This window comes from Camarhynchus parvulus, chromosome 6 (assembly GCF_901933205.1).
Source record: "Camarhynchus parvulus chromosome 6, STF_HiC, whole genome shotgun sequence".
In the NCBI taxonomy this organism is placed as follows: domain Eukaryota; kingdom Metazoa; phylum Chordata; class Aves; order Passeriformes; family Thraupidae; genus Camarhynchus; species Camarhynchus parvulus.
This window is the reverse complement of record NC_044576.1, coordinates 31,588,993-31,603,468: the sequence shown is the minus strand read 5'-3', so window position 1 is coordinate 31,603,468 and position 14,476 is coordinate 31,588,993. Positions and strand designations below refer to the sequence as shown.

General features: G+C 40.0%; 1 protein-coding gene across 1 annotated transcript in view; it reads left to right on the top strand.

The window, feature by feature from the left end:
- Positions 1–14,476, top strand: part of CPXM2 (carboxypeptidase X, M14 family member 2) — a 68,277-nt gene that overhangs the window by 38,824 nt on the left and 14,977 nt on the right. The window contains exons 4-8 of the mRNA XM_030951652.1: positions 2,953–3,037; positions 3,342–3,492; positions 9,818–9,906; positions 12,571–12,694; positions 13,594–13,790. Of these exons, the coding sequence (XP_030807512.1) occupies positions 2,953–3,037; positions 3,342–3,492; positions 9,818–9,906; positions 12,571–12,694; positions 13,594–13,790 (646 nt within the window). The remainder of the gene's footprint in view (positions 1–2,952; positions 3,038–3,341; positions 3,493–9,817; positions 9,907–12,570; positions 12,695–13,593; positions 13,791–14,476) is intronic.

Genomic DNA, 14,476 nt, shown 5'->3' with positions numbered 1-14,476 from the left:
ATGTGCACGACTCCTTGTATATGTTTTCCTTTGGGAGAGGTTTGAACTTTTCTAATGGTAGGGAGTGAGAAAATCAAAATATGTTAAATGAAAGTCCCAGCTTAGAAATGTTACTGTGACAGCAACATTTTCTCATGCCAGTAAAGCAAGCTTGTTCTTTTAAACATCCTATAAGTGCCATGATTTTCTTACAAAAGTCTGTCCACAGTTGTTGTGGTCTTATGTGACTTTAGTGCTCTGAGTTTCTTGTGCAGATGTTGAGTAATGAATATGGATGTGCTGTGTTTGCCCTCCTAATTTTATCTGTGCGGCTGAAGTGAAAAAAGTTCTGTAATACTTCAGAAGGAATGCTGTTATTTGGTTTGTGGTGTTGCCTCTTTTGGTCACTTAGCCTGATTTTGAGAGATGATGAAGAACAGTAAAAAACCCAGTTATGCAAAGCTCATGCAAACTCCCAAAAAATGAGCAAGGAAATAAAAAAAAAAAAAAAACCAGCAAAAAGCTCAATATAATTTTATCTGCATTGAATATGTACAGTGCCGCCAGCACCCCCTTCAAACCCAGGAGTTTTGCTCTCAAGCTTATATTTTCCTGGTAATTCAGAAAAAGCTATTTTCCTCTTTTTAGAGTTTTACTGTTGGCCATTTTATAGAATGGGCTGGAAGGGAATTTAAAGATCATCCCATTCCCCCCCTGCCATGGCAGGGACACCTCCCACTGTCCCAGGTGCTCCCAGCCCCAATGTCCAACCTGGCCTTGGGCACTGCCAGGGATCCAGGGGCAGCCACAGCTGCTCTGGGCATCCTGTGCCGGGGCCTCACCACCTTCACAACCAAGAATTTCTTGCCAATATCTGATCCAAACCTACTTTCTTTCATCACCTCTCTCCTGGCACTCCCATGTCCTCGTCACAACTCCCTCTCCTTCCCTCTTGTCAACTCCTTTATTTGATGGAAGTAAATCAGCCTTTCTTCAACTTGAGAACACAGAGAAGCTGAGGGAAGAAAGTTCTTTGCAAGAGTCAGGAGAAACTTATCCAGCATGCTGAAGTCACTGTTTATTTTGTTGTGTGTCATTTATCATTTTACAGCCAAATTTTAGAGACGCCAGCGCGGCACTTCTCAGCTCTGCAGTAAATCTCCTGCCCCAGGAGCCCTTCCACTGAAAGGCAGACAATTAGGATTTTCAGAGTGCTGCTAACTTGTTACAGTTGTTTACCAAATACTAAAGTTGTGTGCATTACAAGTGATAGATGTACCCTTCTTTTCATTGCCATAACAAAAAGTTGTCTGCTTGGCAATAGTCAAGATTTTTCCATTTAATCTAACATGAATGGCAAAGTCTATTCACTGAAGGAGGCTGGTGAAAGAGTTGCAAAGGACTGGTTTAGTGTCTAAAACAGAGCTGGGTTTGTTCAGTTGTTATTTTGTTGTTTTTTTTTTTCAAAATCTCATTTTTTTTACTTTTGGGGGCATTAGTATAGAATGTCCAGAAGTGATTTTCCAAATCCTACTAATAATTTGCCTCATCTTTGTTTTCAGATGTGTAAAAAAACTCAGTTGTCTGTTTTATACAAGGCTTGGTGAGCTGGGGCTGATGGTTTTACCCTTGTTCCATCCTTGTCCCTTTTTGGTCTTCATTAGAAGCCTGACTCTTTAGTGAGCACATAAAGGCTGGTTTGTCCCTAAACACAGGCACAGTGGGTTCAATGTGCGAGTGTGTGCTCATAAGTAGTTTGCTATTGTTAGTTGATTTTAAAAGAAAAAAACAAAACAAATCAAAGCTGTATTTGTACAGGAGCAGTACAAGGGGAAGTCCTTAGGTGTGTCTGTCCTTCCAGGCACTCCTGATCTCCAATTTTTTATGCTCTGCTGCTTCTCCACCACCTGCCCCAAAGTCCCCTTTTCTTCTCTCCAGTGCCAAGAGCTTTCCTAGCCCTGGTTTCCCTCCCAGCCATGGGACTGTAGCTTAGCTGAGAACCTGTGCTGAAGAAGAGCAGCTCCAGGGCCCTGCTGGTTGCACATAAATATGGAATTTAATCATCCTGGACTGACTTCATGGTACAAATGTTCCTCCAAGCCACAACTCTCCTCCAAGTCCCTGCCTACTGAAACCAGGTGTTGGGGGAAAAAACAAATCACTGTTGCTCTTTCTGAGTAACAAATGGGGAGGAGAGTTGGGCATTGCCTTCTCCAGCCTTCTCCAGCCTTCTCCAGCCCTGTACACACATTGTTACCTGTCCACAGGTAATGCCTAAGCAGCGTGAAACTCCACAGCTTTAATCCAGAATAAAGGAAGCAACATTTTAAATCCTTATACTCTTCTTTAGCAGGATCCAGATGAGGCATAACTGAAGTATTTGACTTTTATAGATGAAAGGGGATTTTGCTGTAAATCAGATGACATTAGAAAAATCAGCCTGTTGGGGATTGATCAGGATATTGTAGGAGTGCAGTAGTCCTGTGATCAATTGTCTCTCTGTCCCTGTCTCTTGCTAATAAATACAAGAATAACTGCAGGCACCAGTTATTCTTCTATTGAAAGAAATGGAAATTTTGCTGGTTGAAATTCACAGATGTTTCATCCTTGAGGATTTATTACTTTTTTCCCATCCTCTCTGATAATAACAGCAGAACTAATAAATGTTCTGCAGCTGAAAAGATGATCTTTGAACACTGCATAAATCTGTTCTAGATAAGCCATTTATCCCAAACTCTGCATATAAAAGGAGAGGAGAGCAGCAAGTCTCTCACCCCCTGGAATCCCAGAATATTATCTCACCAGGATTTTGCTTCTCTGTGCCAGGCTTTTTGAGCAGTGTGTTGAATCCAGATTGGCATGACTCTGCCAAATGGGATTTCCACTGCTAGCAGCCTTATAAGCTTGATTATATTAAATAATGTGCAGCCATTCTAAGTTCTGGAAAGCAACTTATTTATTCTCTTTTTCAAGGAGTAACTGGGTGACCTCTTACCGAGTGTTGGTGAGCAATGACAGCCACGCATGGACTGCTGTCCGGAACGAATCTGGAGATGTGGTGAGTAAAACAAAACACGTTTTATGAGGAAGAGCAGAGGTGGGAAAGCAGGGGATGGCCACAGATTAGTCAATGGCAGCATCTCTCATTGATTTAAAGAGCAAATCCCAAGGTACAGAATCAGATTTGCCCGGGGAAATGGGGGAATTGCCATCCTCAAAGAGCAGATCTGGCCCGAGCCACCATCAGCCTGGACCTGAAAGGTGATTTTACATTTTACATTTACATTCTCTTACCAAAACCACTCTGAAGCAGTTAGAAGCACTGATGTTGTCCTTTCTTTCCCCCTGTCTGTCCTGGCCAGATTTTTGAAGGGAACAGTGAGAAGGAGATCCCAGTGCTGAACATGCTGCCGGTGCCGCTGGTGGCGCGTTACATCCGCATCAACCCCCGCTCCTGGTTCCAGGAGGGCAGCATCTGCATGAGGCTGGAGATCCTGGGCTGCCCCTTGCCAGGTGAGGGCCTTTGGTAATTCATCTTGGCATGGCATGGTGGCAGGACTCAAAAAGTGCATTTCCTTTGGACGGCTTTGCTTTTGGTATAATATTTATCTTTAGCGAGTAGGATTATACAAAAAGAAATAGAAATATCTGCCCAAGCCCACAGACAGTATCAGGATAAGTTTTGATATGCAAGCCATAGTATCTGTAAGTGCCTTTATTAAAAAAACAAGATTGCATGGGTGATCTGACTGTTTTCCAGGGCAATTTGTATGTAAATTCTTATGATTCCTTTCTCTCCCCTAAAGTTGCATCTAAACAGGAAAAAAAGCAAAAATGTCAGTATTTGGAAAGGTGATTTTTATTGAGTGCAGCAGTTTTTTACTCTGGATTTTTACTGGCTTTACACCCATCCAGGGCCAGATTCTGCTTGGCAGTGCTGGCATTTGTTACCCTTCAGCTTCATGGCTCTGTGTCAGTGGGTGAAGCTGGGAACACATCCCCACTTTCAGCACTGTCCTGCTGAGTGCTCTTCCAGCTTTTCACAGATCTTGGATTCACATGGAAACAGCATCAGAGCATCCCCCTGGTAGTCATTTATTGAGTTAATTGCCTGCAGTGGCTGATTCAGTATATTCCTGAAAGAAAATACCAGAATCATTCATTGAGAAACACAATAGGAATGGGGTGTGTTCATTCAAAATGTAATTGGACTGAAGAACTAATAGGTTTTGATAAGTGCTGACCCATCTTTTTAGCTCAGAAAGAGCTGGTATTTCTTTCTCCTTGCTCATTTTGCGCGTCGCACGCGAGGTGCCCAGGACAAAGCTGTTCCCCAGGTTCCAGAGGCCTTTCCAAGCACGTTTTCTTCCTCTAGGATGGGACACGTTTTTGCAGCTCCCTCTAAGTGGATTCCTCACCCTTTATTGGTGCCATTTTGCTCATTGCAAGTTAAATATCTGGATGGTTTGGCCGTGGGAGCAGAGACTTTGACAGTGCTGCTCTAACACTCTGTATTGACTGTGGGACTGGAAATCAAGGGCTCTTCTTTTCTGACAGTTTTTTTTTTCCATAAAAATGACCAATTTTCCTAAATTCACCAAAATCAGGAGGTGGAGCTCTGTTAATTCTCACACTTCTAGCCTTTCCAAAGCCTAGGGCATAGGGAAATACCCCAACAACTAAAGGAGGGTGGAAGGAAAGAAACCCATTTTTCATAACTCTGAATTTCTTTTCGTGTCTTCTAGACTTGTGATTTTAGGGTTTATGCCTTCATTAATCCCTGAATATATTAAACCATTTGCGTTCAGTCTGTGCTCTGTACCAGCTTTCCATCAAGCAGGCTCACAAGGGAGAGTAATAAAGGAATAAAGAGAAAGGATAAAAGGAAAAGAAAAAACCTGAATAAGATTGATATTCTAGGTTAGCACTGTCTGAATGAGATGGAAATGGTTAAAGACAGCTAGAACCCATTCCTGTGGGTAGGAGTCTGTCCATAAAACCTGCTGCATATGCTAGATGCACTAAAAATTGGATAAATCATGATAAAACATTGTTTGGACAACTGGAACAGAGAAGTTACAGCTTATCTAATCAGTATTATATAAGATAATTGCAATTTTTATCAGTGAAATGCTTATATCTTATCCATAGCATACATTTTTGTTGTATCTTAGGCAAGTGTGCACAAACAACCTTTTCTAGATTGTTACAGTAGCTCTAAAAAAAAGAAAGAAAAATACAAAGCTGTGTTGTCCAAGTATGTCAGTGCTGTCTTTGGGCAACAGAAAGGATTTGCTGTTTCACCAAGAGAAAGACATTTCTCTGTGGAGGAAAGATGCCAGAAAATCTTACCTGTAACAACAATCAGTGCTGCCACGTCTCAAAAAAGAGGGCAAAAAGAGGACAAAACCCAAAAACATTTAATTCCCTCTCCACTTTCCAAAAATGCTGGTATTTACATAGAGGGAGGCTGACACACACAATCTTTTGCAATTGCCTCAGACGGATGGATGTGCTTTCCTTGCCTTCTCTTCCTCAAACCTAAGGAAGGTCAAAACAAAATTATATGTGATCAAAAGCACCCAGAGATTGGAGAGAGAAAATTAGTTGAGTTCTTCATGCATTTATTTATATTGTAGAGTATTCAAGGCAAGAGACAATTATTTTAACGGAATAAATTTGTGATGGAGTTTAATTTTTAATAGTTCTTATATAGAAAACTATCACTGGTACCATGATCATGCCATTACTTTGAACCCAAGATAAAAAAAGAATTTTAACAGCTCTGTAATGGAGTACTTTTGTGTGTTCTGCAGTGGCTTCAGTCTTATTTTTACTGCTTCTCTCTTAGTGCCAGGCTACCTGGTCAAGTCTAAAGTTCTGTTCATTTTTTGATAAAAAACGTGACTTTTTACAGGTATCTTTCATTATAAATGTCCATGTCAACAGCAGCTCTAAATCCAGCACCTACTTCTGAGAATAAAAGGAGAAAAGAATCAGTTTATAGTTGAAAAATATTATTTCATTGCTGATTTCATGTGTGATGTTAATGCTCATGAGCAATGCTCATGAGGCTGCCATGAAATAGATCATGTGGAAAAAAACTTAGAATCACCTGATGTGGCTGCCAGTGGATTTATTTCAAGATTACACATGTGCTGTCTGTGAGATGTTCAATTTAGTGAAGACAAGTCAAATTCGCTTAAATTACATGGAAATTAAAAAAAATGCAGCCATTTGTTAAACAGCACATTGGGGTTTTAAAGGCAGTCTAAGGGATTTAAACCAGAACATTCTTTTTATTAAAAACTTCTCTGAAACCTTTGGATTGCCTTCATTTGGAACAGCACTTCTGAGAAGCTGAAACTCACTGGAAGCATCAGGGCCTCACTGGCTGGGGCACTGTAGAGCTGTAATAATTGAAAATATCCTTTATTTTTTTCATCAACTGCCAAGCAATTCGTCTTTTCTGGTACTTTTGGTACTTTTTCTGGGCAATTTTCAGAGCCCTCATGCTGCAATGGCGTGAACCCACTTGGAGTTTTGGGGTCCCCAGCACAGGTAATGATGCCTTGTGCAGGCTGCCCTAGAACAGAGGCTGGGCAGAGCTAGAGAATAAAGCAGGGATTGATTCCAAGGATCTCCTCCATGGATCCACCTTGGGCAGCACAAGAGCCCAGCCAGGGCTGCACCCAAGATGAACCAAAATGGCCCCAAAATGCACGGCCGGGCACGGGGTCTGTCCCTGGGATCAGTTCTGCTCCATTTGCACCTTGCAGTTCATTGTCCCATTCCAGCTTTAGCCCCTGCAGTCCCACCCTGCTTGTTTTTCTCTCTCCAGCCCACGGTGTTTGTGCTCTTGGGCTGAGATTTGGGTCATTTGTCCTTGGTGCCCAGCTGGAGCAGGAATTGTTTTGTCTCCCTGCTCTGTGCACAGAGCTCACCATCCCCTGATGTGAAGCTCAGACCCACACACTAAAGCAGCACAGAATCTGAAAAATAGAAAAGCCAAAACCTGAGGCATCAGAAGGATGTGGAGCTGTTGGAGACCTCAGAGATGACCAGAGGGATGGAGCAGCTCTGCTATGAGGAAAAGCTGAGACAATTGGGATTGTTCACTCTGGAGAGGAGAAGCCTTGGGGTGATTTAACTGTGGCCTTCCAGTGCCTGAGGGAAGCTACAAAAAAAGATGGAGAGAGAGACTTTGGACAAGGGCCTGGTGTGACAGGACAATGGGAATGGCTTCCAACTGCCAGAGGGCAGGGTTAGGTGGGATTTTGGGAAGAAATTCCTCCCTGTGAGGGTGGGAGGCCCTGGCACAGGGTGCCCAGAGCAGCTGTGGCTGCCCCTGGATCCCTGGCAGTGCCCAAGGCCAGGCTGGACAGGGCTTGGAGCACCCTGGGATGGTGGAAGGTGTCCCTGCCATGGCAGGGGTGGCACTGGATGGGATTTAAGGTTCCTTCCAACCCAAACCGTTCTGTGCTCCTATGAATCTGTGATTTAACAGCTTTAGTCACTTGTCCATCTTTACAAGAATAGAAGGATGGAGGGCACAAGGTGCCTCTCCCAGCAAACTTCATTACCTCTACTGGTGATGTACAGACAGATTAGTGGTACAAAAAAGCTAATATATCCCTCTGTATAAATGTGAGTGCCACAGTTTTGCGGGATCTTTTCTCCATGGAAGAAAGAGAGATTTTCTCCAGAATTTCTGTGAATAAATCAGTATATTTCTCCTATAAATCTTCTGTAGTTTAAGTTTTTCAGTCTTTTATTCTAAGTTTTATTAAAAAAATAGTTTTTGCTAAAGTGGACCCATCCAGCTGTGTGCAAGCCTTGCTTGCCTTTCTACACTTTAGATTTTAATGTTCTAATCTGTATTCCTGCTGCAGCAGAAATCCAGCTATCCAAGCAGGCTGCAGCAGAGCCTGGCAAAGTATGAATGTTAATTCCCCAGGGAACTGTCAAATTGAGCTCTGTTGTTGAGGAAGGGCCAGAGATACCATCATTTTCACTGCAGTTTTTTTAAGTTTCCACCAACTCTACAGCATTCACAGTCATTCCCATGATATTAGTGTTTGATGTATGGAAAAAGAGCCAGGCTTTGAAAGGCATGGGATTAAAGTATCAGGGAAAAAAATCGGTTGCTGTATATTTTGGCTCATGGGGATACAGAAACTTTCGACATCCTGTCAGTTTTATGACATTTATTTTTATATTTTTATAAAAAAATAAAAGGAGGTATTTTTTCAATGATGAAGATATTCTGTGGGGCATTGAACACATTGTCTCTTTTGAGAAGAAGTGGGAGTTTTCTTTATGATTTCCATTTCTCATCAGTATATCAATGAGCAATTTCTACAAATAAACATGGGTTTTGATGAGACCAGATTTTTCTGGGGACATTTTTCTGTCATATTTGTAGAGCAGCCTTCAACTGACCTTCCAGCATCTCTGCTGTAAATTAGGAAATGGAAGTGCAGACAAGGATGGGTCATGTTACTGTGAAGCTTAATGGGACCTGCATGTTTCATTTCATTTCATTTCATAAATACCTTAAATAGTGCAAAAAATCCCCAAACTTTAGAATTTTATGGGAATATTTAGTGGTTTTGATGACAGAAATATGAAACTTGAAAATGTTATAAAGTATTTTGCACTGTTGTGAATTTTCCATAATTTCAGTAAGGATTTGTTGCTGTGGGATGGTAACTACATATTTTTCCTACTCAGAATTGTTCTTTTTTTCCCCCCACAAAAAAAGTCACAGCTGACAGGTGATATTATGGGAATATAAAGGTTTAAAACAATTTTTTTTCTCTAGAGACAGTGTCTTTTTGTGTTGCAATAAGGATGACATTTAGACTTTTTCATATTTCTCTTTTCCCCCAATAATTTTAAACCAATGAAGATGATTTTGTGTGAAGGGAAACAATTTTTCATAGAAGCCTGACAGCCACTGGCTTGACAAATGATTACTCAGAATTCCAGACATCCCAGATGTGGCAAGTTAAGGAATCTGTCTGATGTTTTCCAAATAGACTTGTTTGTCTCTGAAAATAAATCATAATAGATTAGGCTAGGAGCACATTGATCAGGAACTTCAAAGCTGAGCCATAACAGCCTTGGCCTGTTTGGTTTTTGGGTCTTATTTCCAGGTGAAGGGCCTGGAATGTCAAGGAGACAAAAGATTCTTTTCTAACCACATATCCTCCTTTGATACTTCAAAATGAACAAACTATAAAGAATATCCATAAATAAGTGAATATGTAAATTTTTAGTAACAAACACCTCTGACTTCCACAGGAACTCCTTTGGAAGATAATTAGTAATGCTTAATATGCCAAATGATTCCTTTCCATGTTTTGCAATCAGTGCATGGACTTGGAAAATACTCATCAGGAAAAGTAAAATTCTTGCAATAGTAAATTAATCGAGTGGACACAAAGCATTTACTGTGGCTTTTTCCTCTAATTTGATTTTTCTTCCACTCTTTTATCTTGCATCTGACTCATCATTTCCCAATGACTTTTTCCCTCCTCTGCAGCCTAAGGCTGCCCTTCTGCTTTTCTGTTGAAGTTTGGTTTTTTTGTGCAGAGGAGCTGTCTGAAAAGCTGGTGCCTCCTTGCTTTTGTTTGCATCTGTATGAATTGATTCGTGCAGTGATTAGAAATATTTCAAATTAGTTGTTTCTCTGAGTTTTGCTTTTTAAAACCTGTTTTAGATACACACAGGACAGTGGAATTCAGATTTCCATGTCCCTTACATGCATTGTGCCAAAGCACCTCTATATTTGAAATCCCTAAGCATGAGAAAACTCCTTTTTTTCTTTTCTCAGACCCAAACAATTATTACCACAGAAGAAATGAAATGACAACCACTGATAATCTGGACTTTAAGCATCACAACTACAAGGAGATGAGGCAGGTAGGCAAAGAAGGATGGTGTGTGATGGAGGGTTGATGTGTGCAGGTTTTTCTGCCCTGTGGAATCTGAATTCCACAAAAATTACAATATTACTTGCATTTGAAAATATTATTAAACTCTGTCTGAAATATGTTTTTAAAATATTTTTACTGTTTTAATCTATTAAAATAAGCAGTCCAATAAAGTCCCAAAGTCTCAATTTGTACATAAATGAACCTGAAAAAGGTGACACTATGTGACAGAGGAAGTATTTTCATATAATGTGCTACTCTTTTTCTTCCATATGTATTTGAGTGGTGAATGAAAGAGTTATTTCTCCTTTTAGATTTGACTCTGATTTAGCCATCAGTTTTCTCATCTATTTCTGTGGGTTTGAATAATCAGAATAAACTCTAGAGTCCAATTCCATATTCACAGTTGTGAAAATCAGCAGAAATTCACCAGAAACACCAGAAAAAAAACCTCTGTTAGTATAATTTTAAACCTACCAGCGTTCTTAATCTTGTTCCTTTAACTTCAAACAAGTTCTTGGCTTTGTTATTGTTTTTAATCTTGCTTCATATCACCACAGACACAAGTGTGGGTTGTCCTGAAGAAATATTTCTGCCCACTTTCTCTTCAAATATAAAGATAATATGTTTGGACTTGATGTGTGTGAATCACTTGCTGTGTGCTGGGTTTTCAGTGTATTTATGCTGCATGAATCACCACTGGGTTTTATTGAGCAATTGTGTACTGAGTCACACGTTTATTTTGGTAGAGATTTCACGGCCTGTATTTCTTAGCACAAAGATTAGACGAGTAGGAACTCAATTGGCATAATTACTGTCACAAACAATAAAATAAAATGTATTTATGTTGTCATTGCAGAAAGACAGGTTGGTCAGGTTAGAAACATCTTGGGGAAAAAAACTACAGCTTTAAACCAGAATGTTTTTGCACTCTTCATACAAAAGGAAAATCTGTGATTGAGCTGGAGAATTGTGAACTGTGTGTTCTCCCAATTTCTGTTTTCTTCTGTGTCAAAATAGTTAATTTTTTTAGAGCTCATTGGATTTTAATTGCTGATGGGCAGAATATTATGGGTTGCATTGCAGCAAATCTTACATACCCAAAACTATTCTCAAAACTACAGTGCAATATGGAATAATAACTGCCAGAGTCAACTTCTTATTAAAAACAAACAAACAACAACAATCAAAAACATCCCCAACCCCCAAAGTATGCATTATTGTCACTTTTCATGGCTACTTCACCACAAACCATCCTAGAAAAATGCTGGGTTTTGATTTATTATCAACACTGAGGGAGGGGGAGATGGTGTTCCCTGGGCCATGTTTTGGAAGCATCACATTACATTGGAATAAGTCAAGTATTTGTGAGAGGGAGGGATTTTTCTCTGTGTCAGGTTATTTTAATAGAACTCTCTGGTTAGGAAGATGAAATTTGCAGCTCCAGTTTTCTCCTTGTAAGAGAGCATTCAGTATTCTTCTTCCAGTCAATGGGAACCCCTCGCTGTGTTTTGTGTGCAGGATTGTTTCACAGCCCAAAATATTTCTTATTTGTTCATTTCTGTGCATGTATTTGTACATATTAATGTGGTGCAGGAAGCTGTTACATGTTTGAGGTGGGTATTTGAGTACAACCTTGTCTTTGAGACAACAAACCCAGATCATAGGTGAAATATTGTGCCATCTGTAGGAAATGAGAATATCAAATATGAGATATGTTGATTTTCAGCATTTTATTTCCATTAACTCCACTGCATTACATGTTACCAAAAGAGTCATAGTAAATGTTACTACAAAGGTCTAATGCAGGAAAAGTTCTTTGACTCAGAAAATAATCACATGTTTGCAATTAAAGAGATGATGGGGAGTTTGCTGAGGCCAACACAAATATTTCCACTGAATGTAACAGACTTTGAACTTGGTTCTGGGCATTTTTCTCACTATTAATGAGCATTTCCATACTTTCAACCACTTTTCTAAATTGATGTTCCTGGTATCCATTGAGCACTGGAGTGCCAGGCACGTCAGGAAAGCTCCTGCACGTGGAAGTTTCAGAGTCAGGAGTTCCAGAGGAGCTCTGAGACAGCAGGCTCACATTCCCCATTTCTCAGCTTGTGGAGCTGCATGGATGCAGGGAACCATCGCAGCCAGCTCAGTTTGCTTCAGTTTGAAGAAGGTGCGAGGAGAGAAATTAGTAAACACAGGTCTGAGTCAGTAACATTATTTATACAGCAGGGTTCGAGCCTTTAGCTAAAATAGAACTGCTTTTAATGCAATATCTCTGCTTGCTGGCAGAGTGGAAAAATTCATATTTCTGTTGAAATGTGGCAACCTGCAAAATAAATGCATTTCTGTGCACTGACACCCTGGGTCACCTCAAGTCCCTTATCTACAGTACCTCACAGAGTGTGTTTTTTTTTTAATCACTCTCCATTATTTTAATCACTCTCCATGGCACAATGTTTTAAAAATGAGATAGCAGAGCTATAAATTCCTGAACTAAACATTAAGTTTTTACTACTAAGAGGTAATCAGAGAAGCAAATGAAGAGTTTGTGCCACATCCAATTTAGAATGAACCAATTAATCGTGGATCTATTTTGATGCTGCATTGTCTAAATATGTTCTTTTTTTTCTCTTTTTTTTGTTGGCAGCTGATGAAAACTGTGAATAAAATGTGCCCAAATATCACAAGAATTTACAATATTGGAAAAAGCCACCAAGGACTGAAGCTGTATGCAGTGGAGATTTCTGACAACCCAGGAGAACACGAAGTTGGTTAGGATTTTAATCTTTACTAAATCTGTTGAAGGGGTGTTGGGATTTGGCTTTTTTCCCCCTCCTCTTCCATATCTGCACTAATTATCTCTGATGGAATTATATTTATGGCAGCAAAGATTTCTAATGTATGTGGGAGGAACCTCAGTGCTGTAGTTCTAAATTGGGAAGGGGAGGGTGAGCACAAATAGAGGACATTTTGAATGTGGGATCAAATTTTTTAATGATTATTCTTCACAGTAATAAAATAAAAGTGAATTTTAATACTGGGGGATGGATTTTAGTTATGGCATTGATGTGGCTATGGATAGAAATTTATCTTAATGCATTGCAAGCACAGACAGGTCAAATCTTCAAATAATTTTTCACTCATGAGGTCTGGGGTTCAAATTCCTACCATGACATAATTCTTCAGCATAGAAGAAACTCATTCAGTCTTTGGTCCTTCTCACTGTGATAGTGCCTGGGACAGCTGTTGGAATAAAGGAATTTTGTGCTTTGCTGTATCCATGAACACCCTGATAACGTGTTTAGATTGGTTGTTAGGAAATTCTCTTCTAGAAAAGTATTTTTATGTGACTTTTAGACCATCAAAACTGTTAAAATCTACCTCTAACATGCTGAAGTTGTGAGTATAATTAAAGATCTGTTTAATCGAATATGGGTTTTAGAGGTTTTACCCAGTGGCTTTAGATTTCACTAATTCATAAGTCAGTTCTAAAATAGCAATAGAAAGCAATTTATTTCTCCAAAGTGACATTTTCACCTCTCATCTGTGCAGCTGAGACATTTCTCCAACACTCCTGAAGTGAAATGTTGCTGATTGACATTGAAGCTGTTTGATAGAGATTTGATTTGCTGCTCTGACTACAACTCTGCTCTGTGCTTTTTTTCCACAGGGGAGCCAGAATTCCACTACATTGCAGGAGCTCATGGGAATGAAGTGCTTGGACGAGAGCTGATCCTTCTGCTCATGCAGTTCATGTGCCAGGAATACCTGGCTGGGAACCCACGCATTGTGCACCTCATCCAGGACACCAGGATCCACCTGCTGCCCTCAGTGAACCCTGACGGATATGACAAGGCCTATAAAGCGGTAATTAGGGTGATGAGCACATCAAGGAATTATTTTCTTTCCAGCAGATGGATCAGAAATGCTCCTCTTGTCTTTATTTTCTTCAAAGATCATGTTTTGCGAGCGATCAAAATTTAAAAGTGAAAAGATGGGCACATCAAAGTAAACACAAGCCATTTTGGGAAAAAGATGAAAGAAACAGTGTTTGATGGGATGTTGGCTAACAGGAAAATGAACATGAAAGTAGGGTCACAAAGACTGCCAGAGCAAACCATCCTGAGGTGTACAGAGCCATGGGAACACCATTATGGAAAATGGAAAATCCATGCAATCTGTTTCTCACGAGAAACCCAGCTCAGCACGTGAACATTTGCATTCCTCCACAGCTGAAATTTTATAGTGTGCCTTTAAGGAGAGCATGATGTGTTGGGCATCGTAATAATTCAGTCTGGATGAAGACAGACAGCAGGAAAAATTGCAGGGGCTGGTCAAATGCATTGGAAAATCTTCCAGAGCAGTCTGCAGAAGACTGGAATAGGAAAGTCAAAATCATAGTCATGGGAGGGAATGTCTGTTGTCTCCATTGAGAGATATATTTTGGCTACCCTCAAGTAAATTTTTGTGGATTTTCCTTCACCTCATTCAAGATTTCATACAATTTTTTTTAAAAAGCGCCAGTGATTTAATTCAGTTAATTAAATAATTAA